General features: G+C 37.2%; 4 protein-coding genes across 5 annotated transcripts; 2 read left to right on the forward strand and 2 right to left on the reverse strand.

The window, feature by feature from the left end:
- On the reverse strand, positions 1 to 14,620 carry Coq6 (Coenzyme Q6). Its single transcript, XM_053757923.2, has 9 exons — positions 14,236 to 14,620; positions 13,928 to 14,118; positions 13,544 to 13,792; positions 4,242 to 4,349; positions 3,523 to 3,693; positions 3,185 to 3,354; positions 2,749 to 2,864; positions 1,857 to 2,023; positions 1 to 819 (listed from the first exon to the last, which is right to left on the reverse strand). The coding sequence occupies exons 1-9, from the start codon at positions 14,426 to 14,428 to the stop codon at positions 790 to 792; spliced, it is 1,395 nt and encodes a 464-aa protein (XP_053613898.1). The 5' UTR covers positions 14,429 to 14,620; the 3' UTR covers positions 1 to 789.
- pyx (pyrexia) lies at positions 4,957 to 13,360 on the forward strand. 2 transcript variants are annotated; one of them, XM_053757916.2, is made up of 14 exons: positions 4,957 to 5,489; positions 8,075 to 8,243; positions 8,316 to 8,529; positions 8,602 to 8,758; positions 8,836 to 8,970; positions 9,177 to 9,405; positions 9,512 to 9,757; positions 9,837 to 10,066; positions 10,173 to 10,311; positions 10,730 to 10,923; positions 11,060 to 11,219; positions 11,671 to 11,966; positions 12,427 to 12,624; positions 12,736 to 13,360. In XM_053757916.2, exons 1-14 carry the CDS (start codon positions 5,454 to 5,456, stop codon positions 13,141 to 13,143), a joined length of 2,811 nt encoding a protein of 936 aa, XP_053613891.1. In that variant the 5' UTR covers positions 4,957 to 5,453; the 3' UTR covers positions 13,144 to 13,360. The 2 variants fall into 2 exon arrangements, with proteins under 2 accessions (XP_053613891.1, XP_053613892.1); XM_053757917.2 differs by lacking the exon at positions 4,957 to 5,489 and adding an exon at positions 7,228 to 7,798.
- A 167-nt stretch (positions 14,621 to 14,787) lies between the features above and the next one.
- Positions 14,788 to 20,195, forward strand: LOC128677223 (uncharacterized protein). The gene is made up of 7 exons (XM_053757918.2): positions 14,788 to 16,604; positions 16,754 to 16,918; positions 17,659 to 17,877; positions 18,213 to 18,349; positions 18,560 to 18,729; positions 18,983 to 19,260; positions 19,684 to 20,195. The coding sequence occupies exons 1-7, from the start codon at positions 15,724 to 15,726 to the stop codon at positions 20,063 to 20,065; spliced, it is 2,232 nt and encodes a 743-aa protein (XP_053613893.1). The 5' UTR covers positions 14,788 to 15,723; the 3' UTR covers positions 20,066 to 20,195.
- On the reverse strand, positions 20,136 to 27,545 carry LOC128677317 (transmembrane protease serine 9-like). The gene is made up of 12 exons (XM_064436522.1): positions 27,188 to 27,545; positions 26,671 to 26,817; positions 26,275 to 26,380; positions 25,681 to 25,862; positions 24,865 to 25,004; positions 24,229 to 24,360; positions 23,583 to 23,717; positions 22,602 to 22,821; positions 22,028 to 22,121; positions 21,778 to 21,950; positions 20,989 to 21,093; positions 20,136 to 20,574 (listed from the first exon to the last, which is right to left on the reverse strand). The coding sequence occupies exons 1-12, from the start codon at positions 27,237 to 27,239 to the stop codon at positions 20,255 to 20,257; spliced, it is 1,806 nt and encodes a 601-aa protein (XP_064292592.1). The 5' UTR covers positions 27,240 to 27,545; the 3' UTR covers positions 20,136 to 20,254.
- Between the last annotated feature and the right edge of the window lie 382 nt (positions 27,546 to 27,927).

Below are 27,927 nucleotides of genomic sequence, written 5' to 3' on the forward strand. Positions count from 1 at the left end.
TTTGTGAAAACATGTTTTATTCCGCTCAGGTTTATTTTAAAAATCTAAAGTAAGACTAGATTTAACTGAAATAATACAGTGTCGAAACTAAATTAAACAATACAATTTTGTTCTTATTACTACATAACCTTTAACCTTATCTCCTTTGGCTTATCAAGACACATTCCCGACCGCTATCTGAGTAAATAGATAGTTATGTACGCACATGTACAATCTAAAAGGCCATTTTCATCACACGCTATTATGGTAGAAATATACGAACAGTGCTTGTACTATAGGGATTCCGATTGACAGAATTTTCAAAGAACATTATTATTATATTTTCTTATCTATGATTATCATATGAGAATCACGTATGATCATTAAAGTATAACAAAGTATATACTTTGAATTAAATTGTTTGATTATAACGTGACAAATAAATGAATATAACAATTAGAAGACGTGTCTTTATCGACGGAGCCGTGTCGACAACTTTCAGAAGATAGTATTTTCAAAACGAGTAAGACTATTTTTCTGATAATTTGATTACGTAAATGTTTCCACGTTTTTATGATTGCTCCATATTGACTGGTTTAACAAATTTAAAATATAAATTATCAGCTTACGTGTAATCAGCATCATGTAAGCCGAGTGATCCATAATAAAAAAAACGACAATGTACCTAAGATAGTCCATCAGCGTTTTTTCTCATGTGATGATAATGATGATAAATGTATTTACTACAAAAACTCCCACTTCTTCTTCTTCAACTTCCTATGAAGTAAGCTACATAAGTATGAGCTCATATTATGTTGATGCTTGAGTCATTATCAGTTTCTGAAACAAAGCAAAAATACAAATTTACCCTGTCATTACGTAATTAAGAAAGCGCTCTCTGCCCAATGTCACCACCAACACATTTTTCTTAATTTCTTTTAATAGCGAAAACATAAAAATACCACAGGAGATTAAGCTACACGAGATAAAGAATTTTCTTACATAGTATTGTAGCTATAGGTTTTTATAGGTGCAGCATAATTTCTCGTGGTATTTTTATTTTAGTTTTCGCCATTAGCAGAAGTTAACATGTGATGGTGGCGCCAGGGTGCAGTTCGCGCAGTCGCAAACGGCAGTAATAATACAGTTTGGGTTTCAAGTACCTCGCCACTTTACTAATAACTACTTTTAATATAATTATTCTTTCATTGTTATTCTCTTTAACTAATGACTTCATTTACTAATATCGTATGACGTGTATCGAAGACGTAAAGTTTTCAGCGTTGAAGATTGTTGTAACCTAAAGACGGACTCTTTCAAATTTGAATCATAGACAAAATGTAAAAAATACTTTACCAGATGTCTACGGTTACTGTTTGAAAGTTCGATCCGTGTTTTAGTTACAACCAAATCAAAAAACTAAGGGTCAATGAGTATCTTGTGATATAAATTATGTGAAATTTATTTTTACTATGAGGAAAGTATAACTAACGGGTGTCTGTATCGAATTCTTCAACGCCTTGTTAAACTAATAAGTTAATTGAACATTACTGTGTGGAGAGTAATGAAATGAGCCAAAATGTCAAATGTAGTGTGTCTTTGTGTCTACATGTGAAAAAATGTCTGGCTATATCGCTTCCGTATGGCTCTGGCACATAGAGCAATTCCAAGAGGCAAGGAAGGGATTAGAAGCCTTGACAACTGATAGACAGCACTGCCAAAAAGGGCTGCCGTCAGGTTGGCTGCCGGTCGTAAAATCATAGCCGATTCATCAAAATTTAGAAGTTTATTTTTTTTTACGCGAATCCAGGGCTTCGGAGCGTCACAGCCACGAATTCAATTGGGCTACTGCTCCGTGTGTGCAGCACAATATATACCTTGAGCGGTTCAGCCGCGTGCGTCAGCTGCAGCCCCACGCTCCGCAGCCACAGCACCGGCGGCTGCTGCCACGTGTACAATCTGTGCAGCAAGTCCACTGCCAGCTGGGTGGGCACGTTGTGACGTTGACGAACGCTTTCGTACTTCTCCAGCCAGCTGTGGTGAGCTGGAAACGAAAAATAAAAACTGTATTATAGACTTTATATAGTCTTGTAATGTTATTACGCCATAGGACATCAGTAGAATAATATAGCTTATTTTGTGATGTTGCGTTGGATGTGTAGTGCCACGTTGTCGACAGCGCGAGGAACTCCCGTGTTCCCGGCAGCCCTTGTGAAGTGCTTTTACTATTTCCTAATAGGTCTCCTACTGGGTTTCGGGGAAGTCGTGTACTAAATAAAAGTGGACTGTATGAAAGGCGAATAGCCGGTATATTAGATTGCAATTCTAAAGGAATGCGCCCGTCGCCTCAGAAAGGGTTGGCGGCTGCCCGTCGCTAGGCGCTCCGTTCCGCGCCACGGGGGCTCCTCTCACGTCGCTTGGGCAGCGACACCTTGTGACCATAACATGGCAGGCAAACTCCTGGAGTTCCTCTATCGCTGGTACGACTGTCTTACGTAAACAAAACAAATTGCGTAGGAAACAAATGTCTAATCATGCCGCTTCCGCCGGTTCCTGGCAGAAGAGGTAAACCCAGAAAGTGCTAGCTTTGGGTTTCGTTGTGTGCCGTACATCTCTTTCTCATTGGCACACAAAGTTATATTGGCATACACGTGACGTGAAAAAGTGCTTGTGAAGGTCTAATTTCGGATCAAATGATTTTATTTTGATTATGATAAAAAAACAAATTGTTAGTTCACTTTTGGTTTGAATAAACGGGACAAATCTTACTAATGTCCAATCCCTGGTACACAGCGTCGGACAACAGCTGAGCGAGGTCCTTGACGTCTCCGAACCCGAGGTTGACTCCTTGCCCCGCCAGCGGGTGCACTCGGTGTGCTGCGTCTCTGGATAACACGTTTTTGACAAATTGTCATTTTTGACACAAGCTTAAAAAATGTACCGTCCGGGAAAGTACACCAACCATTGAAAATAGACAAAACGGGAAAGACTAACCGTACCGTACTCACGTCGGATAGATCTTATTGCATTCAATATGTTACCAACAAATGATTGTTGGTTCATGACCATAATATCAGGCATTTTGAGCAATATAAAGCTCTGCCCATTTTTGCGAGTAACGCCCAAAGCCGAGGTTCCCATACCTGGGAGCCATTTTTCCTTCGGTTGAGCAGTAAAGGTCGACGTATGAGATTAAAATACGTACCCGACTAGCGCGACGGCCGGCGCGACGTATCTGGTGCTGTGGCCGAAGCCGAGCGGGAACGCGGCGCGCGACTGCCGCAGCGCCGCCCGCGCCGACGGCGGCAGCGCCCGTGCACTCTGCAGCCACCGCAGCGTGCGCTCCACCGCGCTATTGCGAGGGTACTCCTTCCACTGCAATGCGTATTGCTCGCCTGAGTTTAAACTAAACATTGATTTCTTTGAATACCGACTCGGAACCACTAGTTGCCGGTAAATGAAAACCGACTCGGTACTCGATGAATAAATAAAATAAATGAATTAATCCCCCCACCCTAAAATATATCAAAAAGTCATAATAACCAGTGCATCATTGATCGAGTCGACGAATTGTTCTTCCGGCAGACTGAGGAGCTCCTTCGCATGGTCGATGGAGGTGGACCACACCAGCGAACTGCGCTTGGAGTCCAGCGGCAGGAGTGCAATGGGTCCCTGCGGCAACCACCGCTGCCATGCAGTTGTGTTCTCGCACTCCTGAAAAATACAGATTGTCTTATCATTGAGAAGTTAAACTAAGATAAAAAATATTAAAATACTTTATTGCACCAAAGAAAAGTACAAAAAAGAAATATCAAATAATAATAATAATAAATAATCACAATAGTATTGTAGTAATATAATTTCTTACGCGACACAAGCTTTAGTTAACACTTTTCATAAAATAATCATTTCCTTGCTTGATTAAAAAAAAAAGGTGTTTATTTATGTTTGTGACGGCGGAAGAATATACTTGGATACACGTGACGCTTTCTAATTTCGTTGGCCGTCCACCTCGGTTATATTATTATACCCATTGCCAATATTTATGAGATAGGTACTAAGTCCAGTACTTTTGCTTATGCTGGATATTTGTGCCAATGGTTTGACAAATACCGAGCGAATGGAGTAGATAACGTAGAGTAGCTGATCTTGAGCTCTGACGATTCACGGCTGAATCTTCCTCAGCAGTGACTCAAACTGAAACAAAGTTCAGATGAGAGAGCCTGTCCTTCCTCGACTTATATTACCAGTGATTACTTTACCTCGGCTAGATACAATGTGGCCACCACCCCCATCTGGTCGTAGCTCCAGGAGAGATACTGCACACCCATCGCGTTCCGGACCGCTGAGTTGGCGCCATCTGCACCGATCTGGAAATGTCAAATGATACATCATGCTTACGATAAGCATACATCTGAGATATTTATCATGCTCCAAAAAATATATATCGAGCGAAGTTCATTCGTTTAATCCACATACTATATCAAGAACTCAAGTGTATTTTTAATATTGTCTACTAAAAAGTTTTGTAATACTTATATATTGTGTTCGTAAATATATTTATCACGTAAAAAACGTTCTAGCAGTTGGTAGAAGACGTTTCAGTTTCTTTAAAAGGGATTTTAAACAAGTTGAAAACACCTCGGTTGTTACTATTATTACGATAAGATTTATTGACAATTGAGCATAAGCACTACAGATTTCGGTTTTCTGTGATACTAATTAGACTAGCAAAAAGTATGCTTTATTCTACTTAATAATCTCAAAATATTTACTTTGAAGAGAATTTCGTAGAATTTATTTATAATGGCGTCAACGTTATTTCACATCAACATTTTTCTTAGTTCCTGTATTTATACTAATCCATCTCGTAGCGTGTAATTAGCATAATCTGATGCTATTTTCTTGAAAATCATAATGTAAACAAAAGCAATTGAACGTAATTACGAATACCAAAGAGTTTGTATTTTCAGCTGCGATTTTGTCGGGAAAATGGGTTCGCGCTAAACGCACGCCTTTTCTACGTGCGCACTTAGTGAGCAATACGTTACGTTACATAGGTTAATTTATCCAAGTATTTTTGTCAGGGATTTCATGAAATGTAAAAAAAATTGGAATCGAAAATACTTTTGCTATACTAAATGTTAATGAAATGAAGAGATAGTATGCAAAGTTCCTGTACGTTGAACATATCGCAAAATAAACATGAGTAGGATCACATAAGATTTTCGTTATTTATTATTTATTGTAAATTCATCATTTAAAAATTGAGTAACATCATAAATGATTTCTGAGAAAAACACCTCTTTGAATTTGTTTGAAGACCGCACTTCTGGCTAAAGTGGGACGCGGTGGGCAATGGGTTTATTGAGGTTAAACAAATTATTCATTATTGAAATGTGAGATAAAAATAAATGCATCAAGTGGCTTTTAATGTGTTCGAGAGCCTGTGAGGAGCGGAGGGTTGAAGAAAGATGTTGTGCGATACGATATTGGAGAATAACAAGCCGGTAAGTATTGTGATACAGTTAATTTATTAGTATCTAATTTTAGCTGATTGACGATACCTTTTCCGGGTGAATTAATTAATCCATGATTTGTAGTAAGAAGTAAAATAACATGATTTTAAATTACGCGGAAAATTTTATTTATCACCTAAATTATAACTAAGGTCGAATATTGCCAACTATCCTACTAGCACGTGCGCTTACAATTTCATTATTATTTACGTGTAAAGAATATTTCAACCTTTTATATTTCTGAGTAACTGCTTATAGACAGGAAAGAGTTATCTGCGTTCACAGCTTACGCAAGGAATTTACATGATCGCTGGTTCCCCGAAGTTTCAGTGTAGTTATTAACTCGTTTATTTTTAATTCATATTCCCAAAATAAAAATACATTACATATATATGAAGATGTTAAGAAAACAGGCTATCTAAGTTGGTTTAGAAAATTGATGATATAAACAGAGATTGCTAAAATTTCAAATAAATATACCTAAATATTAGGCATAATTATCTAAGTAAGAGATAATAGAATAATATAATAAGTTAGGGAGAGAGAGCGAAATATTCTAAAAACAAACATTCAATTGATCTATCGGCTATCGCCTAAAATAAAGCGGTAGAGTTAAGACTTGAAAGGATTCCAGAATGTACCCAAATAAAAAAAAAAGTGAACCGCACCTGTCAACAGTGGAGGTATAAGTTGCAGTTTTGATAAATACGCGAAGAGAAGTAGTTACCAGAAGTGCGTCAGCTGGACGTATGTCTAAACACAAGCCAAAATAGATCGTTACTTCGAAACGTAAACATTTATATCGGCTCTAAGGAAACAAAGGTGGCTGTGCAGTTATTATTCAATTTCTAAGGAATTTTGCTCATTTCGACGTGGAAAAAATGTTATGTCTGCCATTATTAAAATATTGTAGCATTTCGAAATTAGCAATCCGATATATTTTTGTCAAAGTTATCTTCGGAACTTACTATAACTGTAGCTGAGCATTTTTTTAAGGTTTTCAACGTCGCTAATTTTCTACTCGCATATTTACGTCATATGTTATCATAGTATGTTATATCTAACTATTTAATTGTACAAGCAGACACGATAGACAAATGGAAATTTTTGTGGTCGTAATACAAATTGTAGGAGCTAGATGTCCTAAACTGTAAGCTGCACGTGCACCGGCTAATATTGGCATCTCAAATCGATTATTGTTTGGCCGAGTTGCAGATGACTTTAGACCACTTTGAAATATTTACAGTGCTCTAATTGCTCGTAACTATTAACCAAAACACAGTTGCAACGGCATAATATCCAATGATCATTATAGTATAACACACCGGTTCAAAAATAATAAAATAGTGTTTCTGTAGGGAGACCTCCTAGGACCACAAATATGAGAATGATTGAGAAGAAAATTAATGCATATAATATTTTGTACTAGCGGCCTGCCCCGGCTTCGCACGAGTGACATATTATGCACATAGGTAACAAATTTTCCTTTTGAATCACCCTATCTATTAAACCCGCATAAAATCCATTGCGTATGTAGTTTTTAAGATCGAAGCATAGTACATAAGGACAGACAGATACCGGGAAGCTATTTTGATTTATATTATGTAATGTATTACATATTATTTAGTTTGTAGTTTTTTACAAAGTAGTTTATTACAAAGAAATGAAGCCAAAATATCATAACAATAATTCTAATGAATAATGTAGACACATTGCGTATCGGCATAATTGGAAGATGCGTGGGCGATTCGTCGCCAACCCGTGGCGCTATATCAGTGTCATTTGCTTTCTGTGTCAAGATTATAATAGTAAGAAAAACGTCATTTTATGACCGAGTCACACTAACAGTCCAAATAACTAACTAAAGCTGACCTTGACGACAAATGCGAAATTTAAGAGGTATTTGGCCAGTGCGAATTGGAAGTTTTAATTATGTCTAATTCTAAACTAAATAAATACTAAAGTACCTAAATGAAAGAGTTTAAAAAGTTTATTAAACGAACAATTACATATTAATAGAGATGACGCAAGATATATGGAATCTCTAGTTTGCATCTCTGATTTTACAACTGGTTTCTACAATACACCAGAATTCCGAGCTAAACCACGGGAGATTATAAAACAAATCAATCAATCCAAGAATAATAGGCGAGATGTATCGACAAACAATGTTGTCTGATATTCCCGAAATATTAAAAGTTGGCGGGAGAGATGGTTATCAATGAGGTTCAGTTCAGCGGAGCGCGGACCGGGAAGACCACGCGCGCATCATGTCTGTGAAAAACGTCAAAAAGAATAAGGTCTATATTTTCAGTTTCGTACCGTTTATTTGATATTGTGATGCGAATGAAATATTGCTTTATTAAGTTGTCATGTCTGAGTTTATTTGTGCGTTTTGTTTTCAATATAATTTATGATTGAGAATAATTTGATTTACAATCGGTTAAAAATATTCTGCCTCTAAAGAAAAACGGTGATCAACCAAATATGCGATACAGTATAGTAATTTTGATACAAAGTTTACTTTAGTCTTTATATTTGGTTCATTTGGTGATTGTGTATGGCATGTGTTGTAGATATTCCGAGAAGGAAGTGCGCGATGGTGCGGTGGTATGGGCCAGTTGGCAGAAGATTCGGATGACGATGACGTAGAGGCAGGGTTCATATCTAGCGACGAGTCGGGCCATGCCGCCGACCTCGCCGAAAGACTAAGAGTAAAGCCTTCCAGAGACATTTGGGAATTAGGTACAGATATAATCCTACCTAATTTTGTCTGATGCCAATGCAATATTATTATTATCATATTCACACCAACAGATGAGATTCTGCAAAGCTTGAACCAACTTCCCCACGCAGATGAGATATCTACATTAATAGAAGCTGGACAATGTGATACTACGTTAAGCCTTGTTGCCGAAACTGAGGCCGACAGAACTGCAGTCCTGTGGGCTAGTTGGCTCGGGCGAAGTTGCGTCCTTTACCGGCTTTTGAAAGCTGGAGTTAATCCTAATAGCTGTGACAACAGTGGCAGGTAAACAACTCATAAATGTATCTGGTATCTTTACTCTAATGTCATTTGAATCAATGAATAACCAATTTCCAGGACCTGTTTACACTTGAGTTGCTTAGTAGGAAGTGAAGACTGTGTCAAATTATTACTAGAATACCATGCAGATCCTAACATGTGGGATTCCTACAGCGAAAGAAGAGCTACACCACTGCACTGTGCTGCCAGTGCCAAATCGCTCGCTTGTGTCAAGGTAATCTAGATTCAGAGAGTGAAATTGAGACAATTAACCCAAAATGAAAAAAAAACACTTAATCCCTTATTTTCCAGGTATTATTAGAACACGGCGCAGACGTAAACGCAGGTCTTGATGACCGCTCCCCACTGCATTATGCTGTGTTAAGTGATGCGACCGATGTGGTCAGCTCATTGTTAGAAGCGGGAGCTTGTCCAGATACTCCTCAGGTGCAAAAAGTTACATACTTATGCCTACACGTATTACCAGCACAACAAATTGTTATCTAATTAAGCTAACCCCATCCCCCATAATTTGAATCTTACCCACAGTAACAATAAAATAGAAAACCTTTCAACTAACTAAAAATTCACGTATTACCTTTCTTGTAAAAGTTAGTAAACAAATGCATGTTTATAAAAGTAAAAATTTCCAGGTGTTTACTGAGACCCCTCTGCATGTCGCGGCGTCTCTAGGCTTAGCAGCATGTGCTAAGTTGCTGTTGGACGCTGGAGCTGACGTCAGAGCCGCGGTGGGCCCCAGTCGGGCGACGGCGTTACACCTGGCAGCAGAAGATGGACACGCCGAATGCGCGAGAATACTGCTAAGTCACGGAGCACACATTGATTGGCCTAACTTTAGGGGACAAACTCCACTTCATTTAGGTATGTATTAGTTAACTGTCTATAAAAACGAAATATGTTTTGTTTTCTTGATGGGTATTTTCTACTCTGATGGATAATATTTAATTGTGATTTCAATACTTTTTAGCGGCTTTGGCTCAATCTGTAGAAGTTGTCGAGTTATTGGTCGGAAGGTGTGCTAACGTTCGAGCTCGAGATAGTGATGGTAGAACTCCTCTCCACGGCGCTATAGTAAGAGGAGCCAGAGCTTGCGACGTAGCAAGATTACTACTCTCAGTGGGGGCAAACCCAAACGCTCCTGACAATTTCGGATACACTCCATTGCACATCGCTGCCTTGAACGAGTTTTCCGCCTGTGTTTTGTTATTATTAGGTAAACATTCATCTTCTTTGAAGGTACACGTATTGTAAATAATCATGTAGATAGATAATTTTCGCATACTCTGTTTTAGATTATGGAGGTGATGTAACTCTTCGGACCAACGGTGGGGTATCGGCGCTTGCATTTATTGTTCGGCGAGTGCCCGATGTGATCCCGCGGTATTTGAGCAAGTTCGACGACGCTGTGCATGTCAGTGAACACGAGTTGGGAGATGTGGACTGCGAGCTGACGATAGACTTCAGACCGTTAGTACCATGTCTGTCTCGAGGTGAAGCGGAACTGCTTCTAGCCTTTATTGAGGTATCCATATTTTTTTATTTCAAATACATAATCGATCGTGAATATAAATAAACTAGCGCAATAACTAACATGTATTAGAGTTTACTAATTCATTTTAATATTTTAGGTTGGCCGCAAAGATGTTTTAAAACACCCCGTGGCTGAAACTTTTCTATTTCTGAAATGGCGAAGAATAAGAAAATTTTTTGTCCTCAGTTTCATTTACCACGCTCTCTTCATCACTCTGTACAGTTTATATATTCTCCGTGAGTATATTTTGATTTCAAATAATAAGTGTATAGTTCACCGTACTTACAATACAACATTATTAGCTAAACAAATGCATTCGTAAGTTTATTTTGATGCACAAAAAAAATAATATCCGCGGTTACTGAATATGTATTTTGTTTCCACTGCGAGGTTTCGACCCGGAGGTATTTATTTAATTCGTAGCTCTTTATTGTGGTTTTGACTATGTCACTCTCCAAATGTGGACACACATCAAAAATTATCAGCTCGATCCAATGCTCCGTTTTGAGTGAAAAGAAGGACAAACAAATACCTTCACATTATGTTAGTAAGGATTTGGACGTATGTATATTGTCTAGATATAGGTGAGCAACAACACTGATGGAATAACAATTCGCAAGTATACATTAAAACAACAATTTGTTATTGTTCCAGAAATCTTTCTGTGCGCCGACGTAACCTGTGATGTACCGACGTATCTCAGACCAGTTCAGTATCTCATCCTTCTGCTAAATCTCTGTTTTATGTCCAAGGAAATATTCCAGGCTTGCTTGGATTGGTCGGCATACGTTCGCCAATGGGAGAACTGGTTGCAATGCGTCATTGTTATTGGAGTCTTCTTATGCACTGTAAGTTTTCTAGATTTATTTGTTTGCAAAATTTTTGACCGCCTACCTCCGCGCCTTCGGAAGACAGACTATAAGATTATCTCATTCGTGTAAGTATTTATAGCAAGGTACTCATAACACATTAAATTGTCTTCAGATACCATATTGGGACATGGACCGGGGGACCATAAGGTCAAACACGTCAGACTGGCAGCACGACGTCGCGGCAGTCACGATATTCTTCTGCTGGCTCGAGCTCATGATGATCATCGGACGGTTCCCAACCTTTGGGTTGTACGTACAAATGTTTACCACAGGTAAACGATCCCTTTTATTTTACGTTTAATTTGTTGACGTTAGCAAGAGCAGTCGCCTGTGACTCACGCATATTTGGTATATGTGAAACGTTATGTGTTAACGTCTGATTTATATACCTTTTTAATCTTCAATTACGTATGTATTGGTATTTATATAATAAAGATCTGAGCTTCAAGGTTCGCAACTCTCGGCTTTGTCTACTTCGTAAGAGATAAAGACGTAATACGGTGTTTTTATATTAAAAATGTATTTTGCATCAGTTTATTACTATAAACTAAGTATGATGGTGCAAAATACTTTATGTTTTACATATATCTATCAAGTCATTATAACTCGCACAAAGCGAGAAGACCAATCCAAACGTTTAGTGCTTATTTTCTGTAAATCAAAATTTTATTCAACACAAAATGTTAATTGTATAAGTTGTGTTAATCAAAATTGTATTTTTAGTGACAGTAAACTTCGCAACGTTCCTGCTGGCTTACAGCTGTCTCCTCATAGCATTTGGGCTAGCGTTCAGCGTCCTGTTTAGCAACTACCCCGCGTTCCAACTACCCGCAGGACTGGTGAAGACCGTCATGATGATGTCCGGCGAACTCGAATACGAAGACATATTCTACAACAACTGCACCAACTCTCAAATACAGTACCCTCTGACAGCCCATGGGATGTTTCTCATATTTGTGCTCTTGGTTACTGTTATACTGACGAATCTGTTGGTCGGTCTGGCTGTGAGTGACATCCAGGTATCATAAAATTCAAATTTAACTGTTTTAATATATCGATAATGGAAATAAGAAGAATGTCGAGTAAAAGGTTACGAGACGATGTCAATGCTTTTCAGAGAGATTAAGTTTAAGTTAGATAAGTGGAAACAAATGGGGGAGATCCTTGCCCAGCAGAGCCAGAGGGACAATATAGATTAAATTAATAAAATAAAAATTGTTTATGGAGCTTTCTTTTATAGCTTAGACAGCAAAGTTCTTTGAGTAATACACTCAAATGGCGACAAATTACTTAATGCCGGGTATACACTGTCGTCGAACTCAGGCAAACGCCGACGCAAAAGAACGTACATTGCGTAGTTTCTATGTGAGCATGTTTTTATTGCAAGAAAAAACCAGCAATGTTTGTCAAAATCGCTAAATTTAGGAAAATTGTTTATCAATACCGGAATAATATTGGGAATGACCTGGCAATTTCCAGGCGTTACAAGAAAGCGCAGGTCTGGACCGACTGGTGCGGCAGACGCAGCTGGTGGCGCACCTCGAGAGCATGCTGTTTAGCTCCCTGCTCACGTGCGCTCCCAAGCAGTTGGTGGCTGTGCTCCGCTGGGGGGCGCTCCTGACCGCCTCACATACGAGAACACTTAACATCAGACCTAACGACCCGCGAGAGAACAGGGTAAGAGTTACGATATTTTCTCTATTGCAAGAAAATATAGATAAAAGATCATGATACTTTAAATAGAATCCAGTGCAAAATTGTCCTAAAGCAGATAAACTTTTTTTCCAGATACCAAAAGAACTTGTTGCCTCCGTGTACAAGATGGTAGCCAGTCGTAAGAACACAAAGAGAAGTATACGAAAGAACAATAACTACGAATGTAAAATAAGGAAATGCAAAGAGGAAGAAGACAATGAGAAAGTTCAGCAGGAACATGTTAAAAGAAAGAGCTATCTATATGACCGTTTCTCGTCTGAGAGTCAGCATGTGGAAAGAAGAAAAAGAACTACTTCTAGTTCTACAGAAAACAAACAAAGACCTGTATCTTTTAATATCAATACTATACAAGAAATATGTATGGTTGACATAAAAAATCAATTGGCAGATTTAATGAAAAAAGTTAATAAACTGATTGAAGCTTCAGAGTCAAGATTGAGCTTGATCGAAAAGAAGTTGGACGATATTCAGCCACCATGAGATTACATATTTTTTTAATTTTATATTCTTTAGTCTCGACACTATATGCATCTATATGACAATTATTTTTGCATTCAACTTCTTTATATAATTTAAAAGTTTAGGGGATATGTCACATCTGATTTTAGTAAAATAAGTGCCTAATCTAGTCATTAAGTTTATTTAAGTGGATTTTTATACATTATTTATATTACGAGTAAATATATTTGGTATATGTTATATATGATTCTTATAAACCTCTTATCATAAAAACAACAACAGACTTTTGTTGTTTTTATTAAAAGAATACAACAATGAATATGTTACTGTACATTATAATACATTACATATGTATATACATGGACGAATGATGAAATTATTAATTACCCTGATCACCCCAATAGAAGAGCGGTTCACTTACCAATAAATCACACAAATATGTGTCTCCATTATCCAGCTTCACTATGTTACAGTCAGATGTTTCTCTTGTAAGTTTGTATCCGGAAATCTTAGCCCCATAAACAATTTGAACATTTTTCACACTTGGCGATGTTAGTTCTGTGTTGACAGCATGTAGCAATAAATCATTTTCAACAATATAGGCAATGTCATCCCCCATCATATCTGAACTGGTGAAAGAGATTAGTGCATCTGAACAGGCATCCCATACCTGGAAACATATATTTTTTAGTTGAATACATTTAACAAATGGTAATGGATATAGTAGTGATATAATTAATAATTTTAACATCCTCATTTCTCTTAAGTTATTAATTATAAATTTAAACAGAAAATGTTAATTTACTTGCATATTCCGAACAGGTTGAAGCCGCATATTTTCCACATGCTCCCAAACTTTCAAAGAATTCATTAGGGATTTTGTGTTTTGGTTGAGAGCAACAACTCTGTTGCTATATTCTTTTTTAAGATCATATTTCTTATTTGGGCTGCTTTCTAACAAAAGTATTTTCATATTTTGAAGCACTGAATTCTTACCTGAAAATAAATGAATAGTTTATTAAAATGTATATGCTATAAATGAAAAATAATGGTTTCTTCATATTAGAAATTAAATTCTATGAACCAAACAACAACAACCTATTTTTAACCTACCTAGGGCACATGCCAAGGTGCATCCTACCATGCCACCGCCAGCTATTATGATGTCATACTTTCCTTTGATTTGTTCTTCATTTAAGCTAGAAACTGATGAATTTGGGAAGCCCTGGGTCATAAAAGTTCTCACTAAATGCCTCACATTGCCTATGAAAGACCGGTGAATAGTGATTGATTGACACGATATCATTTTGATGGTATTTTTCTGCGTATAAAACTTTTCATTAAGTAAAAATAGCTTTATGTATAACACAGATAGTACGAAAATACTTTATTAGAAATAGGCAACTGAAATATAATGAAAAGTTTGAAAACCAGCTGATTCGTTCAGTCTTTTTTATTGTTTGCTAATTTGCTTAACTTCCCTCGCTGACAGCATCTAAAATACGGTGAAGTTGTTAACAGTGACATTACAACTTTTTAAATACATTTGACTCTGTTTCAGGCAAAGTAATATTTAATGCACAGTCGGATCCACAGCGCGTTTTGCCTTTGCGAGAATTTACACTAGAGGTGGGTTGAATTCACTGTTTTTATATCTGTAGTTGGATTAGGTAAAACCCGTACCTATTCCAACTAATACTAATCCCTAAAATACCTAATCCGAATACCCACCTAATCCGTGCTAATAGTCGCTTTCACCGTTCGTTCCCCCGTTCCTGTACAATATTTTAATAAGTTGTAACGCATTTTGAATCATGAATCTTATGCCCTAAGTTTTAAGACTCAAAATTGTAGGCCGCAAACAAAAATTGTCACCTAATCCACTATTCCTAATCTTGCATCGCATTTGCAATCTTAGTTTCTAAATTTTAAGACTAAAAATTGTGTGTAACGAACAAAAATATTCGATCAACTAATCCAACGTATCTTATCTTATACAATAGTTGCAATTGATTTTCAAACTTACTGCAATCCCAATAAGGGAAAGCGTACCTAATCCAAACCGAAAAGATTAGGTACGGATTCGAATCAAAAAATACCTAATTCGCATGCCTAATCTAAACATTTATGCCTCACCTCTACTAAACATTATTAAATACTAAATTATTAAATATTTAGTATATAATAGTATTTGCCATTGATTTCGTAAGTACTTCGTACAACTAGTAATTCATAATGATATATGAATATTAGGTACACTTCAATGTAATGTTCATATATCTGTTCATATAACTGTGAACATTACAATCTTCTTACCTACATCTTTGCAGATTATACGATTTCATGTGACATGTCATGAACGAAAGTTTTTTTACTTACACGACATGAGTATGTAAAATTAGTTACAATTTTACCTATTCTAAAAAATAGTTAGAACAACACGGGTCTTCCGAATCGAATACCCGTATTGCTCAAAGAAAAAATATAAGCACACAAAGCGTAGGTAACTATGACAACCAAATATGGTGAAAAATTACAAACATTAGCTTTCATGTGATTAAAAAATATAAATAACATGGATTTATTTAATGTTATATCGTAATGAGCCATCGTTGCAGTGTATTCAAGAACTTATGTCTCAAAGTTCCCGTTGATCCCATTAATAAAATGCCTAAAACTGCATATGAACGAAAAGATAAACCTTCAAACGACCCGAGCTTAGATTCTCCTTCAACAGTGGGTTCTATTACTGCCCCTGATGTTGACGCAGAAAAGTTGAAAGATTTCTACAGGAGCATTCCTGATTACAATGACATCAACCATCTTACAGAAGAAGAGTTTTATTTAACACTGAAATCATTGAGGGAAAGGAAAAGGGTAATGTTAGGTATTGCAGTGGAGCACATTGACTCCAATGGTTTACCAGACAAATCAATAGCCATTGATACTACATTTGCTAAAATAGACGCCGGCACTCCTTGCCGGGATAAAATTACCAAATCTAAGTTAAACTATAAACTGAGAAATAAATATTCTGAAGAAAAGAGAGATGTAGAGAAACCTACATACGATATTGATAAGGCTAACAATACTCTTGTATGTACTAACAAAATAAAAATGAAAAGATGTCCCAGAAAATCCTTTTCAAAGGATAAGGATTCTAACGGCATAGATGAACTTAAAGTAACGCCGGTTAAAACTAGTCTACTAAAAGACAAGAATAAATTAGAAAGACCAAGAAGGAACCATTCAGCATGTTCTATATCTTGGAACGACGCTAAGCTTGAAGGCAAGGATGAAATTGATGAGAAATTTGAACAATATTTTGATGGAAAGAAATACAGTCCTACATGTACTGAGATGGATGAAGAGTTTAAAACTAGAAGTATGCCTTCAAGCCCATTACGAATGCGTCGTAACGTATCACCCTCTAGAGGGCGTAAGATAGTAACGATACCAAAACCTTTTAAAATGACGGAAAGGTAATTTCTTCTTCATTAGGTGCTATTAGAACTTAGGCTTACTTTGTAATATTAAAATTGTCTGGCTTGGCTTTCATTTTCATTGTAACAAAACTTGGTACCCAAAATTTAAGTGCGTAAATTTGTTATGTAGATGATCATAATTTCAGAGATGAAGAAGACAGAATTGTAAGCGAACTTCGGAGCTTACGAAAGTCTTTCTCTGAAGATATGCTGGACCAGAAGTACAAGCGGAAGCAGTTCAAAGCGAGGCCTGTTCCCATTGAATCCCGGATTCCCCTCTACGACAAGATCCTGGAAGACCAGGCCATGAGGTTCACTAGCTCCATGCAGGCACTGCACGTATGCTTCTTATTAGATCACCTTAATATTTGTAACAAAATCTAAATTTATTTATGTAGTTTTTGAACCAATGGCATACCTACCAAAAGTCTAATAACTAAAACAATAATATCACTTTGTAAATAACTTTTTTTTTCATATTAATAAATACGAAAAAAATGGTACCTAATACTAAATTATTAATTAATCGTACTTAGTGAACAAATACATAAGTACATATTAGGGTAAAAAACACTTTAATAACATAACTACCTAACCAGCAACTAGGTAATAGTTATTTTATATCGAAAACTATTACATATTTCTGCTATTGCTTGTATTTTTTCCCATCGCTATTTTGACACAGCTTTTCACATGAGTACCCAGGCGTATTTTTTTTTTCGCTTTACAAAGTTATCATCAACCATCCGCACAGTTTACCTACTTACTTGCAGAATAGGTAGCTATCGTTTGAATTTAGATACGCCATATCTACCTAATAGTACCTAGCTACCCACTACTTACTTAGGTACCTACTTGATTACCACGATTACTATGTACACTACGATCACTAAATAACTTGATTGATTTACGTCACATTCTTGTTTTGCTACTCTTTAGTTTATTATAGACGGTAATATTATACGAGTATACCTATTTGAATATTTTAAATTACATGATATCTGGAATATTTTAATAAGCAATCGTTTGCATCAGTTAACTTGCGTTGCAGACGAGCAATCACAAAAATAAATAGTGAGGCGGACCTGCGAGCTCAGATGAAACCCTTCAGTTTCACCAAGCGAGAAGAGAAGGGAGGCGCGGTGTGCGAAAGGGCGGTGCACGCTCTGCCTAAGAGCAAGAAGAAGAAGCGATTCAAAGCCCGGCCCGTGCCCAAAAACCTATTTTCCAATTATTTCTATGACAAAATTAAGGAGGATGAATTTTTCCGGTGAGAAACTTTTTATATTCAATTGATCCATTACAAAGTAGTCTACAGATAGGTACATTTTTCATATTGACAATATAAAATTTTATTTAATACATACATCTATCATTACAGGTTTGTAGCTTAAGTGGTAGTCCATTTTAGTCTTATTCGGAAAAAAATTTTTACAAGATAGACTATAATTATCTTATATTGAACCGAATTTCCAGAACAAAAGACATCAACGCATTTTGTAAAACACTTCGAAAGTTTTTGGGTGTGTTCTTTTAATATGAATGAATAAATAAATATGGTTTCGGTAATACATTTTTCATAGTATTTTTTTTTATTACATTTAGATCCATGAATCGCCGCATTCGAGCAGAGGAGCTATTGCGAGCGTCAACTTACCCTGGTACCATGGCGGCGCGTGAGCGCAGTCGTCTTTCCACTCCGGCAGCTCATAGTGACCTACCCATCGACCCCTCGCCAGCAGGTTTTCTAACCAGATTATCTATAAAATTACGTATTTAAAGTTTAACTAAACTTTGCACTTTCGATCCTCCCGTCCCCACGATTCGTTATTGTACGAATGTTTTGTGAAACAAGAATTTTCTGTCAACATAGAGCACGTGTTTTATTCAATTTTAGTCAAACCCTGAAAATCCACAGCCTATTATAATTACATTCCTTTTTCTATATTCAGTCCCGTCCATCGCGTCTACAGAACGGCCCAACAGTCCAACCAAAAATCGGCACAGGTCTTCGAGCCCCACAAAATGCCAGAAGAAACGTGACAAATTCATGAAAGAGGACCTGCTGACCACAAGTCCTCAGCCTTTTCGATTCAACACTGCTGATCGTGCTGCTAAGAAGGTAAACTAGTCTACGTACCATAATGAAATCATCTGGTCTTAAACGTCTTTGCGTCTCCAAAATTGAAAACCATAAAGAAGATATCCTCCTACTAACCATAAAGAAGATAACTCCTTTATATTTTTTAAATGTATTCGTATTTTGGGTTATAGTGCATAGGTTCTACCTACTTATTTTTCTCTTATAACTTACTTAAATTTTCAATTTAGCAAAAGTGAGACAAGTTCTAACTACATAATTATAATTATTGTAGATGCTGGACATAACAAAGAAGATATACCAAGATAGCAAATGCACGGAAAGCGGTAGCGGCAACGGCGCCCCAGGGTCGCGAGCGTACTCCGCGCTGGACCTCCGCGCAGCCGCGTCGGGGCGCTCTAACCTAGCCGCGCTGCTCCGCGCGGAGGCCGTGCGCAGGAGGTTTGAGGTGGAGTCCGCGCGGCGACTGGCGGACCAGCGCCGGCGGATGGAGATGAAGCAGCGGGATAGATTGTTGCGATCCAAGCCCGCGTGGCATCTCGTCAAAAATAAGTTCGTAATTTTCCACTTAGTCCTGCTTTAATTAAGCTTTTTTGTAAATTACAAAAAAGCTTTAGTGACAAAAGGACACAGCATTTGATTGATTGATTGTTACCTTTAACAATAGCTTTCTCAACGACGGTTGACGACTGGCTGGGGAGACCGACTGTTATAAATAATCACTGATCCCGGATTGCACGGCGTCTCAGCCCTGACTGACCGTGCGGATAAGAGAGAGAGAACAAGCTTTGCTATATGTTAGCATAGCTTGTTCTCTCTCTCTATATTTTCGTAACCGAGCTCGATCTTTCTGTAAGTATTTATTTAATTTAACCCAATGTCTTCCAAATATGATGTACCTTGAATATGAATAAAGTTTTAGAAAAACTAAAAAGCAAGTGATTTTTAACCTAAATGTTTATCGCTTAATTACAGCCACGAGGAAGACATAGCAATGAGACTTCAAACTCGAAGAGACGAGGAGAGGATGAGGCGCGAGGAGTTCCTCCACGAGATGGAGCTGATGTACGGCAGGGTGCACGATCAACCGATGCTGTTTGAGCGGTATTATGCTCCGAGGCCGTACGCTGTGCCAGTCGACTCCATTCAGATTTCTCCACGAAAGTCACCAAAGAAGCGTTCAAGCTGCAAGTCCCATCATTATACTAGTCCAATTAGGTCCAGAAAGGTGTCCATCAATGACACAGCAGAAACTTTTAATGGTGACCTGTCTGAGTATTTAAATAAGATCGATGATGACAAGTTATTCTCGGACTCCGAAGTGGCTATAGACAGCTTAGACGGTGCTAAATTGTAAATATTCACTGTTCATGTATGCGATTAAGTTTATTGGGTGATCTTCATGGGATTGTAAAAAAGGGCATTCGTATACGTATTCTTTTTATTATGTCAAAACACTTAATATACCTAGTCAATAAATCACGTATTAAAAAAGGATATTTTTTTCTTGGTTTTCCATAATGCATTCTAGAGAATAGAAGTATTTTTAAGTATTCGAAGCAATATTGTGTAGAATCCAGTCCATGTACCGCGTGACTCTTGTGTAAAGTCCGGGTCTGCCTCGTGTGCCGCACTCTTTATACCCGTAGCTGGTGATTCCGAAGAGGAACCAGTTGGCGGAAGTATTGTCATGAATCTGCTTGACGAGGGAACCCCCGGAGTCCCCATTGCAAGAGTCTTTGCCCGGTTTCCCCCCGGCGCATATGACGTAGGACGCTGCTTCACTCGATATATTTTCGACCGTCTGACAATGTGTCATAGACACGGCTTCCAAGGCCACCTTTCGTTTGAGCGAGGATTTTTTCTCTGAAATAAACATTGAGAACTCGTTTAGTTACATTTTTTCGTTAGCACATAGAATAGGATAGGGCTATGATGTTATTTTAAATAGAATGTAATATATAGAGAGCTATATAAAACCTGGGATGATTCAGTGACCACATGATTATTTGAAAACGAAGGGGGTAAGGTTATCCAGTCACTCTCAAGGCTATACAAGTTTCTGAAGGTATGGACAAAAAGACAGTTTGTTGACCCCAACAGGACAGAACACGAGAGCGATACGATTACCAGAACATACCTATATGAGACATTTCACGGGTAAAAGGGTCTTATGGTCGATTTATAGTGTCGCATATAATCTGTAATCTACTTTAGAAAACTATATTCATATCACCGTCCATAAGGTACCTTTACGCGTGGAACGTTATATATACCCACCAGACTCAGTCTGCCCCCATCCGGCTGTCCAGTAGACGCTGTCGGGGACGTAGTCTTGTTTCGCAGCCGTCTCGGATATTGGTAAACACACGGGACGAATATAATCTGCAATATTATGTCTCTATATCTTAATTCGTTCTTTCGCATAACACCGGAACAGAAAATCTACGAATACCTACTTATAAATAATTGATTAGGTATATCTGTGGCCAAATGATCATCATGCTACTGGAGGTCCCTGGTTCGAACCCTGGTCACGTCAAGATGCAAAATGATCTTTTTCAGATTGACCTCGATCTTGGATCTATTTACGTATACATTATTATAAAACAAAATCTTCTGCCGCGTCTGTCTGTCTGTTCGCGATAAACTCAAAAACTACTGCACGGATTTTCCTGAGGAAGGTTTAGATGTATAACATATTTTTACTCGAGCGAAGTCGGGACGGGGCGCTAGTATGTCATAAAATATTGTTGTGTGTATATGTCATAAATAGTACCTATTGTTGAGTTGTTTACCCATAACGTCTTGGACTTACTTTGGGGCTAAACGCTTATTTATCGTCAAAATTATGTGAAATACAGACAAACCACTTAAATAATATTTCCAAGACAGTCGTAATGTTTTTCTACTTTATGACCATGAACATGAATAATACAATATGTCCCTAGTCCCATTGAATTCTCCCATAATGGGATAACTGAGACCATTTCGTCCCAGTAGTCCCATGGCACAAGTGGCACGACTGATATAAGAAAGAGAGAGAGAAGAAATGTATTGCTTACCTACCAGTAAAATCAACGTCTTTCTCAAGCCGCAGTAATGCAATGTCGTTTCTGTACAGGCTTTCACTATTGTATCTCGGAAATGGAATCACTTTATCGACTTGCACATCCGCGGGCTGACATGGTACTCTTCTGCAATCGTCTTCATCATTTATCTCGCCTAATCTTACACTCGTTCTGTAAATTAAATTAAAAATATATATATTTATGAATTACTTAGGTACATGAAATCTAGTCACCGATAGCAAACTTACATTGTCAGATTGTTAACAACGCAATGGGCTGCAGTAACAATATAACGACTTGTAATTAAGGATCCTGCGCAGGCAAATACTTCTTTCCCATTTTCTGTAGGAAGAATAACATTAAAGCCTGTTTAACACTTACTGATAAAATATCATTTGTAATCTGACAGATTAACTAAATGCTAGCATTTAGTTAATCTGTCATAAATCGATGTGATTGGCCAGTTGGTACAATTTTAATGCTATATGTTCGATATGTTTCGTATAGACTATCTGACTTTATCAGCAACGATGAAACAGGCCCTAAGAATAATATTTTTAATCACAGCATCCTCGGGCGATCCCAAAAAGTGTATTTTTTTAAAGGGAGGATTATTATGGCGTTTCACTAAATTCCAAGATACAATAGCTCACATCTCGAAACGTGCGGTGATAAGCCTGTAGTTTGCAGCATAGATTACTGTGTCTATGTTTTGGTTCTATATTGCCTACAGGCAATGGATGTTACAACGTCCATTACGTTTTTCAATGCGAAAAACGTTGAATACAAAATTTGGCCTAACAAAAGGCTCCACGTACTCACTTAGGCCATACTTGATGCGCACGAGCCAAGGAAACTCATCCAGAGCCGCCACATCCCCGCCTACTATCCTGTCTTCTTCGGAGAGGGGGCCGCATGTTATTATATCCGGTAGAATATTCTTTTGTATCAATGGATTTTTCATCGTGTAGACCACTGTGTAAGCAATGTATGCTTTATAAATTTTAATAATAATAAATATTATTCTTTTACTAAAACTTTTGATTAACCAAATCATTCACGTAATCAATCTTAATCACACCGTTTAGAATAAATTCTGAAATAGAAGTGATGATGTATCGTAATGTGTAGAAAAATAAATTTAATTACGGCAAAATTTTCACAGGATAATAAAATTACTAAAAAGTAAAGGTAATTTTTTCATGTTATTTTATGTGATTTTTATAATGACATACTTACATAATATGTTGTTTAAGAAATAACTAGTTAATAAATAAACTAAAACCATTGTAACCAATCACAAAATACACTAAGACGCGGACATTGTACCATTACTAGACATCATTTGTAACTGAGATGAATCTTGGCATAAGTTTTTGTTGTTAGTTACTTAATTGTCGTCTCGTCATGCTCACATCCGCAATTAAATTCATTACAGTGTCATTGCGCGACCTTTCTCCCATTTTTACTCGACTGCGGGACAGTTGGATTAATAAAAAGAAACTTTAAAAGTAAAACCTTTTTATTTACTCCTAACAAGGCAAATAAAAGATTTTTTTAATAAAATTTATCTACACGTGACATTTTTCGCAAATTGTGTAGGTATACCTAGGTAGATTGTATTTTTTGTTGGTTCTCACTATATATCTAAAAGTACAATTTAATGGACTTTATTCTACAACTTTTTGACGTTTAGAAATAAATATACAGGTACAAAGACAAAAACAAGTAAATATTTTTTCTAACTTCTATTAAGCATATCAAAACTGAATGAATCTCATCTGGTCTCGCTTAGCTTCAGGCGATAGTGTCCAAGATCCAGCCCATGAATTGCGCTAGATTGGTGTATACGCCTGGGTTTACACTTCCACATAACACGGGTCCGAATGACACGACACCTATTAAGAAGTTCTTGGGTCCTTCTACAGTATCAAATGTCTGAAATATAATTCAACAAAAGTTAAATAACGGATCTTAGGCGATAGACGCGTAAAGATTTATTTTAAATTTCAAATACATCTTTTTTAATTTGCTTACAAATATTACTTGATTTTGTTTTTACTTGAGCCATCTGGCTTCATTCTGTTTCTGGAGATTCTGAGGAATTTTATAGTTCTTAACGTAAAAAGTAATGTAGTGCATAATATAGACTTAATTTAAATGTTTTTAGGTATCTGGCACTAGTTGTACGGAGTACCTACTAATTCCATGGGTATAATCAATTTTTATGGGTTGCTAGGCAGCTGATTGATTAGCTTGGTATCAACTCAAACATTATAATATTATAATCGTCAGCCATTTAAACGCCTATGCCAGCAGTGGGGACGGCCTTCCATAAGCATTATGGACAATGACTTAACCCGCCGTCAAACATGAATGACACCATCACCAAACATTCTTAATAGATTAATGTTATTATTTTTTTTAATTTAAAATAATAATTAATGACCTTCATGAGCGGCCCGCCGGAGTCTCCCGCGCAGGCATCTTTGTTGAGTTGAGCGCCCGCGCAGATTTCGTTATCGCCCATAGTGAATGACGCTCCAAACGTGCTGCATTTTTTCTTCTCTAGAACTGGTATCTGAAAACGGTATATTAGACAACGCCTTTAGCAAAAAAGTTTTCCGAGTTCTTCGTCTTTGGGACACATTTTACCATGATATTGCCAAATACTTAGTGTATTTTAAAAGTTAAGCAGTTATGTGCCCGTAAATAAATGAAGAATAAATATTATAAGTATATAAGGGCTTTTTATAAGCTATTTCATAGCCACTTATAAATTACTAGCTGCGCCCCGGGACTTCGCTCCCGTGGGAATATTGGGATAAAAGTTACCCTATGTATTAATTCAGTTTATATTCTACCCCTGTACCAAATTTCAAAACAATCGGTCCAGTAGATTTTGCGTGAAATAGTAACAAACATACACACAAACTTTATTAGTAAGATTCACAAATTTACATTAAAAATGTTTCACAAGTGTTGGGATGGGATTAACTTCAAGCAAATTGATTTGGCAGTTAGTTTATCTGTCAGATAACAATATAATATGTAATCAGGAAGTGGTGAAAGAGTCCTTACTCACTTTAACTGTCTGGAGGATTTTAGCGCGTTCCTGTGTCGTTATATTGGTCTTGCCCCAACCCGCGACGGTCACCATTTCTCCCAACTTTAGTGTGCTCGTTTGCTCTGGAGTACTAGGAAGGCAAATCGGTGCCACATAATCTGAGTAAATTAAGATAAATACATGTTATTTAAGGTCACCATAAATTATGCTTTCGGCATTTCTCCTCAGTTGTGGTCGGTCTTTGAGGTATTACTATATAATTTAAAATTTAACGTGATAAAGCCTATGGAGGTCTAATTTTAAAGAAAGTTTTGATTTTAGTTCATCTTTGGGAGTTCCAAGTTATCTTCGGGGCTATGAGGCTAATAACGTAATAATAATAATAACGTAATAGTAATAATAATATTTTGACGACCTCGGTGGCGCAGTGGTAAAGTTCTTGCCACTGGACCGAGAGGTCCCGGGTTCGATCCCCGGTCTGGTCATGATGGAAAATGATCTTTTTCTGATTGGCCCGGGTCTTGGATGTTTATCTATATATGTATTTGTTATAAAATATAGTATCGTTGAGTTAGTATCCCATAACACAAGTCTCGACTTACTTTGGGGCCAGCTCAATCTGTGTAATTTGTCCCATTTAAAAAAAAAATTGAAGATTAGGCTATGATTTTACGGCCGGCCACATGCCTGACGTCAATCCTCTTTGTTAATGTTATTGTTGCCCATCAGCTGCCAACTTTATGTGCCCCTTAGTCACCTCATGACATCCGCGCAAAAGGATATGGAGTGGTCCTATTTTAGGGCAATTATTAATATTCAAGGAATTATTCTCACTATTCAATTTGACAGGCTTCTCCAGCTCGATAATAGCGAGGTCGTTGTGGAACTCCGGGTTGTTAAACTGAGGATGGATGATGGTTCTCTTCACTTTCACGTCTTGGACCTTCGGCGCGCAGACGTCCAGGACACAGTCGGGGTCCGTGCGGACATCGTGCTCGCCGAGTCGCACGTATTCTCTGTAAACAGCCCCAAGAAAACTTCTTTATACTATTGTAACTTCCTCAGCTTTAAAACTAAAGGAGTTCAAAAGCTTCTCTGGCTTTCTAATCACCTAGGACATTTCATTTTTGAGAGATTCATAAACAGAATTGCAATACTTGTAATGGGACACTTACTATCGTGCGCTGCGTGCCATACCACATGCACACCGAAAGACTTCTGTATGTTTATCAGTAGCGTCGTATTGTTCCTCACAAAAGCCGAGTCGACATGCTAATAAGAGTGAATTCTTCGTTACGCTTTGGAAGACGGCAGTAGACTTCGTTTCAAGTAAATTTTTAACGTCAATAAGTGATGTGATGTAGGTATTGTTTTATATCATCCTAAGTGGAATAAAAAAAAGAATCTAAATTAGAATGAGAAACTCACAATTTGTGTTCATCTTCCGGCGTGCCGATGCAGTGGGCGGCCGTAAGGACGTACCGGTCGGTCACGATGGCGCCTCCGCATAACCAGTCTATCGAAGAATCTGGATCTGTTAATAAATGCTTTTAGTAATTTCTCTGTATTCATGGATGTAATAGAGAGATGTATTGCATATTTCTTTAGGTTACTATCACGAAGTAGAAGTGTAAATAGTGTTTTGCTCTAGATTATATACTTAATGCTTTCTTATGAGAACTTATTTACTTATCTACAAATAGTAAATACGTAAGTAAGTACTTACAAAGGAACTATTTATTTCTATTGAAATTTCTCCCAGTGTAGAAAAATATATATGTTTAAATTAGTTCAAATTTCAAACTAAAATGAACATAAACTTACATGAGTATGCCAGCCTGGCTATCCACGGGAACTGCCCCAGGGAAGCATTGGCCCCCCCGATGATGCGGTCGGCAGCGCTGTCCCCACATTCAAATTGATGCAGCAGGCCCCACGCTCGATGGTTTGATAAATCTCGTGCTGAATTACCTATAAATATATGTATATAATTACCCGAGGCGAAGACAAAATTACATTAGGCGAAGGCCCGGGCGCGGAAAGCAAAGGCTTCGGTGGGAATTTTGAAATAAAATATAGCCTAGCATTCTTGGATAATGTACAGTTCTAATGGTGAAAGAATTTTTGAAATCAGTTCTGTAGTTTCATTTTGTTTTATGAATTCCGATTTATTTTTATGGAATAGGGCGGCAAACATTGTATGAATAAACACGGTATTGTAATAATGATCACCAGGAAAAACTGCAATATCAGAAGCAGGAGTATCTATCAGTCGGTCCATTTTTAAAAACCTCAAGCAAATCTGTACACCGAATAAAAATAATTGAATAGTAAACTTTACCCATTCCAAAAAGAAGCCTTAAAAGTAACGCGATATATTGGAATTTCCTCATAATGCAATATTCCACAATATAATACGCGTTTTTACTGCAGTACGCCGTTTCGTTTACTTACACGCTAATGACTGTTTATTTGATTTGCTCTGCCTCCACTCTTCACAGCACTTCTAAATGTCGTAAATACGGCACATAGGAATAAAACGCATAGAAGAATATCTTCGTAGATGAAATTATGAGATATATTATATATACCAGCTGCTCCCCTGGCTTCGTTCTCGTGATAATTTCAGGATAAAAAATACATACCTCACGTTCTATTTTTGGTTATAGTCATTTCTATAGCTAGTATTCCATATTTTGAACGATCAGTTATTGTATTATATTTGTATGTAATTGTATTTTATGAAACGCCTCAACGATATTCTTTAAAAAATGTATTAGATTTTTACCGTACTTAGAAGTTTCTATGCGGGCATTCTGGTGTTCACTACATTACATTATGTGGAATGAACTTCCTGCGAAGTTATTCTTGATCCAATACTACATCGGAACCTTCAAAAAACAAGTCTACAACTTTTTAAAAGGGACAATGCCCCTGTGATGGATGCTTTAATGGCTAATGATTATTACACGATTAGCGACTATTTAAATGATAAAAAACCTTGGACCCTTCCTAAAACTTCCACCTCTCACACTTGATTTTAATTTTTTTTTTTTTTTTATTTTATTTATATATTTTCTT

Source organism: Plodia interpunctella, chromosome 17, assembly GCF_027563975.2.
Source record: "Plodia interpunctella isolate USDA-ARS_2022_Savannah chromosome 17, ilPloInte3.2, whole genome shotgun sequence".
NCBI lineage: Eukaryota > Metazoa > Arthropoda > Insecta > Lepidoptera > Pyralidae > Plodia > Plodia interpunctella.

What these genes read in the sequence shown, in the direction of transcription:
- pyx (XM_053757916.2), top strand. Translation starts at nt 5,454, where the DNA reads ATGTTGTGCGATACGATATTGGAGAATAACAAGCCG. An exon ending in TATTGGAGAATAACAAGCCG is followed by an intron (nt 5,490 to 8,074) that starts GTAAGTATTGTG and finishes CATGTGTTGTAG; the next exon opens with ATATTCCGAGAAGGAAGTGC. An exon ending in TGGCTGTGAGTGACATCCAG is followed by an intron (nt 11,967 to 12,426) that starts GTATCATAAAAT and finishes GGCAATTTCCAG; the next exon opens with GCGTTACAAGAAAGCGCAGG.
- Coq6 (XM_053757923.2), bottom strand. Translation starts at nt 14,428, where the DNA reads ATGATATCGTGTCAATCAATCACTATTCACCGGTCTTTCATAGGCAAT. An exon ending in CCGGCCGTCGCGCTAGTCGG is followed by an intron (nt 2,865 to 3,184) that starts GTACGTATTTTA and finishes CGTGTTATCCAG; the next exon opens with AGACGCAGCACACCGAGTGC. An exon ending in GTACCAGGGATTGGACATTA is followed by an intron (nt 2,024 to 2,748) that starts GTAAGATTTGTC and finishes TTTCGTTTCCAG; the next exon opens with CTCACCACAGCTGGCTGGAG.
- LOC128677223 (XM_053757918.2), top strand. Translation starts at nt 15,724, where the DNA reads ATGAGCCATCGTTGCAGTGTATTCAAGAACTTATGTCTCAAAGTTCCC. An exon ending in CTGATCGTGCTGCTAAGAAG is followed by an intron (nt 18,730 to 18,982) that starts GTAAACTAGTCT and finishes TAATTATTGTAG; the next exon opens with ATGCTGGACATAACAAAGAA. An exon ending in TGGCATCTCGTCAAAAATAA is followed by an intron (nt 19,261 to 19,683) that starts GTTCGTAATTTT and finishes GCTTAATTACAG; the next exon opens with CCACGAGGAAGACATAGCAA.
- LOC128677317 (XM_064436522.1), bottom strand. Translation starts at nt 27,239, where the DNA reads ATGAGGAAATTCCAATATATCGCGTTACTTTTAAGGCTTCTTTTTGGA. An exon ending in AAGGCTTCTTTTTGGAATGG is followed by an intron (nt 26,818 to 27,187) that starts GTAAAGTTTACT and finishes ATATATTTATAG; the next exon opens with GTAATTCAGCACGAGATTTA. An exon ending in GAAAGACGTTGATTTTACTG is followed by an intron (nt 21,094 to 21,777) that starts GTAGGTAAGCAA and finishes ATAATATTGCAG; the next exon opens with ATTATATTCGTCCCGTGTGT.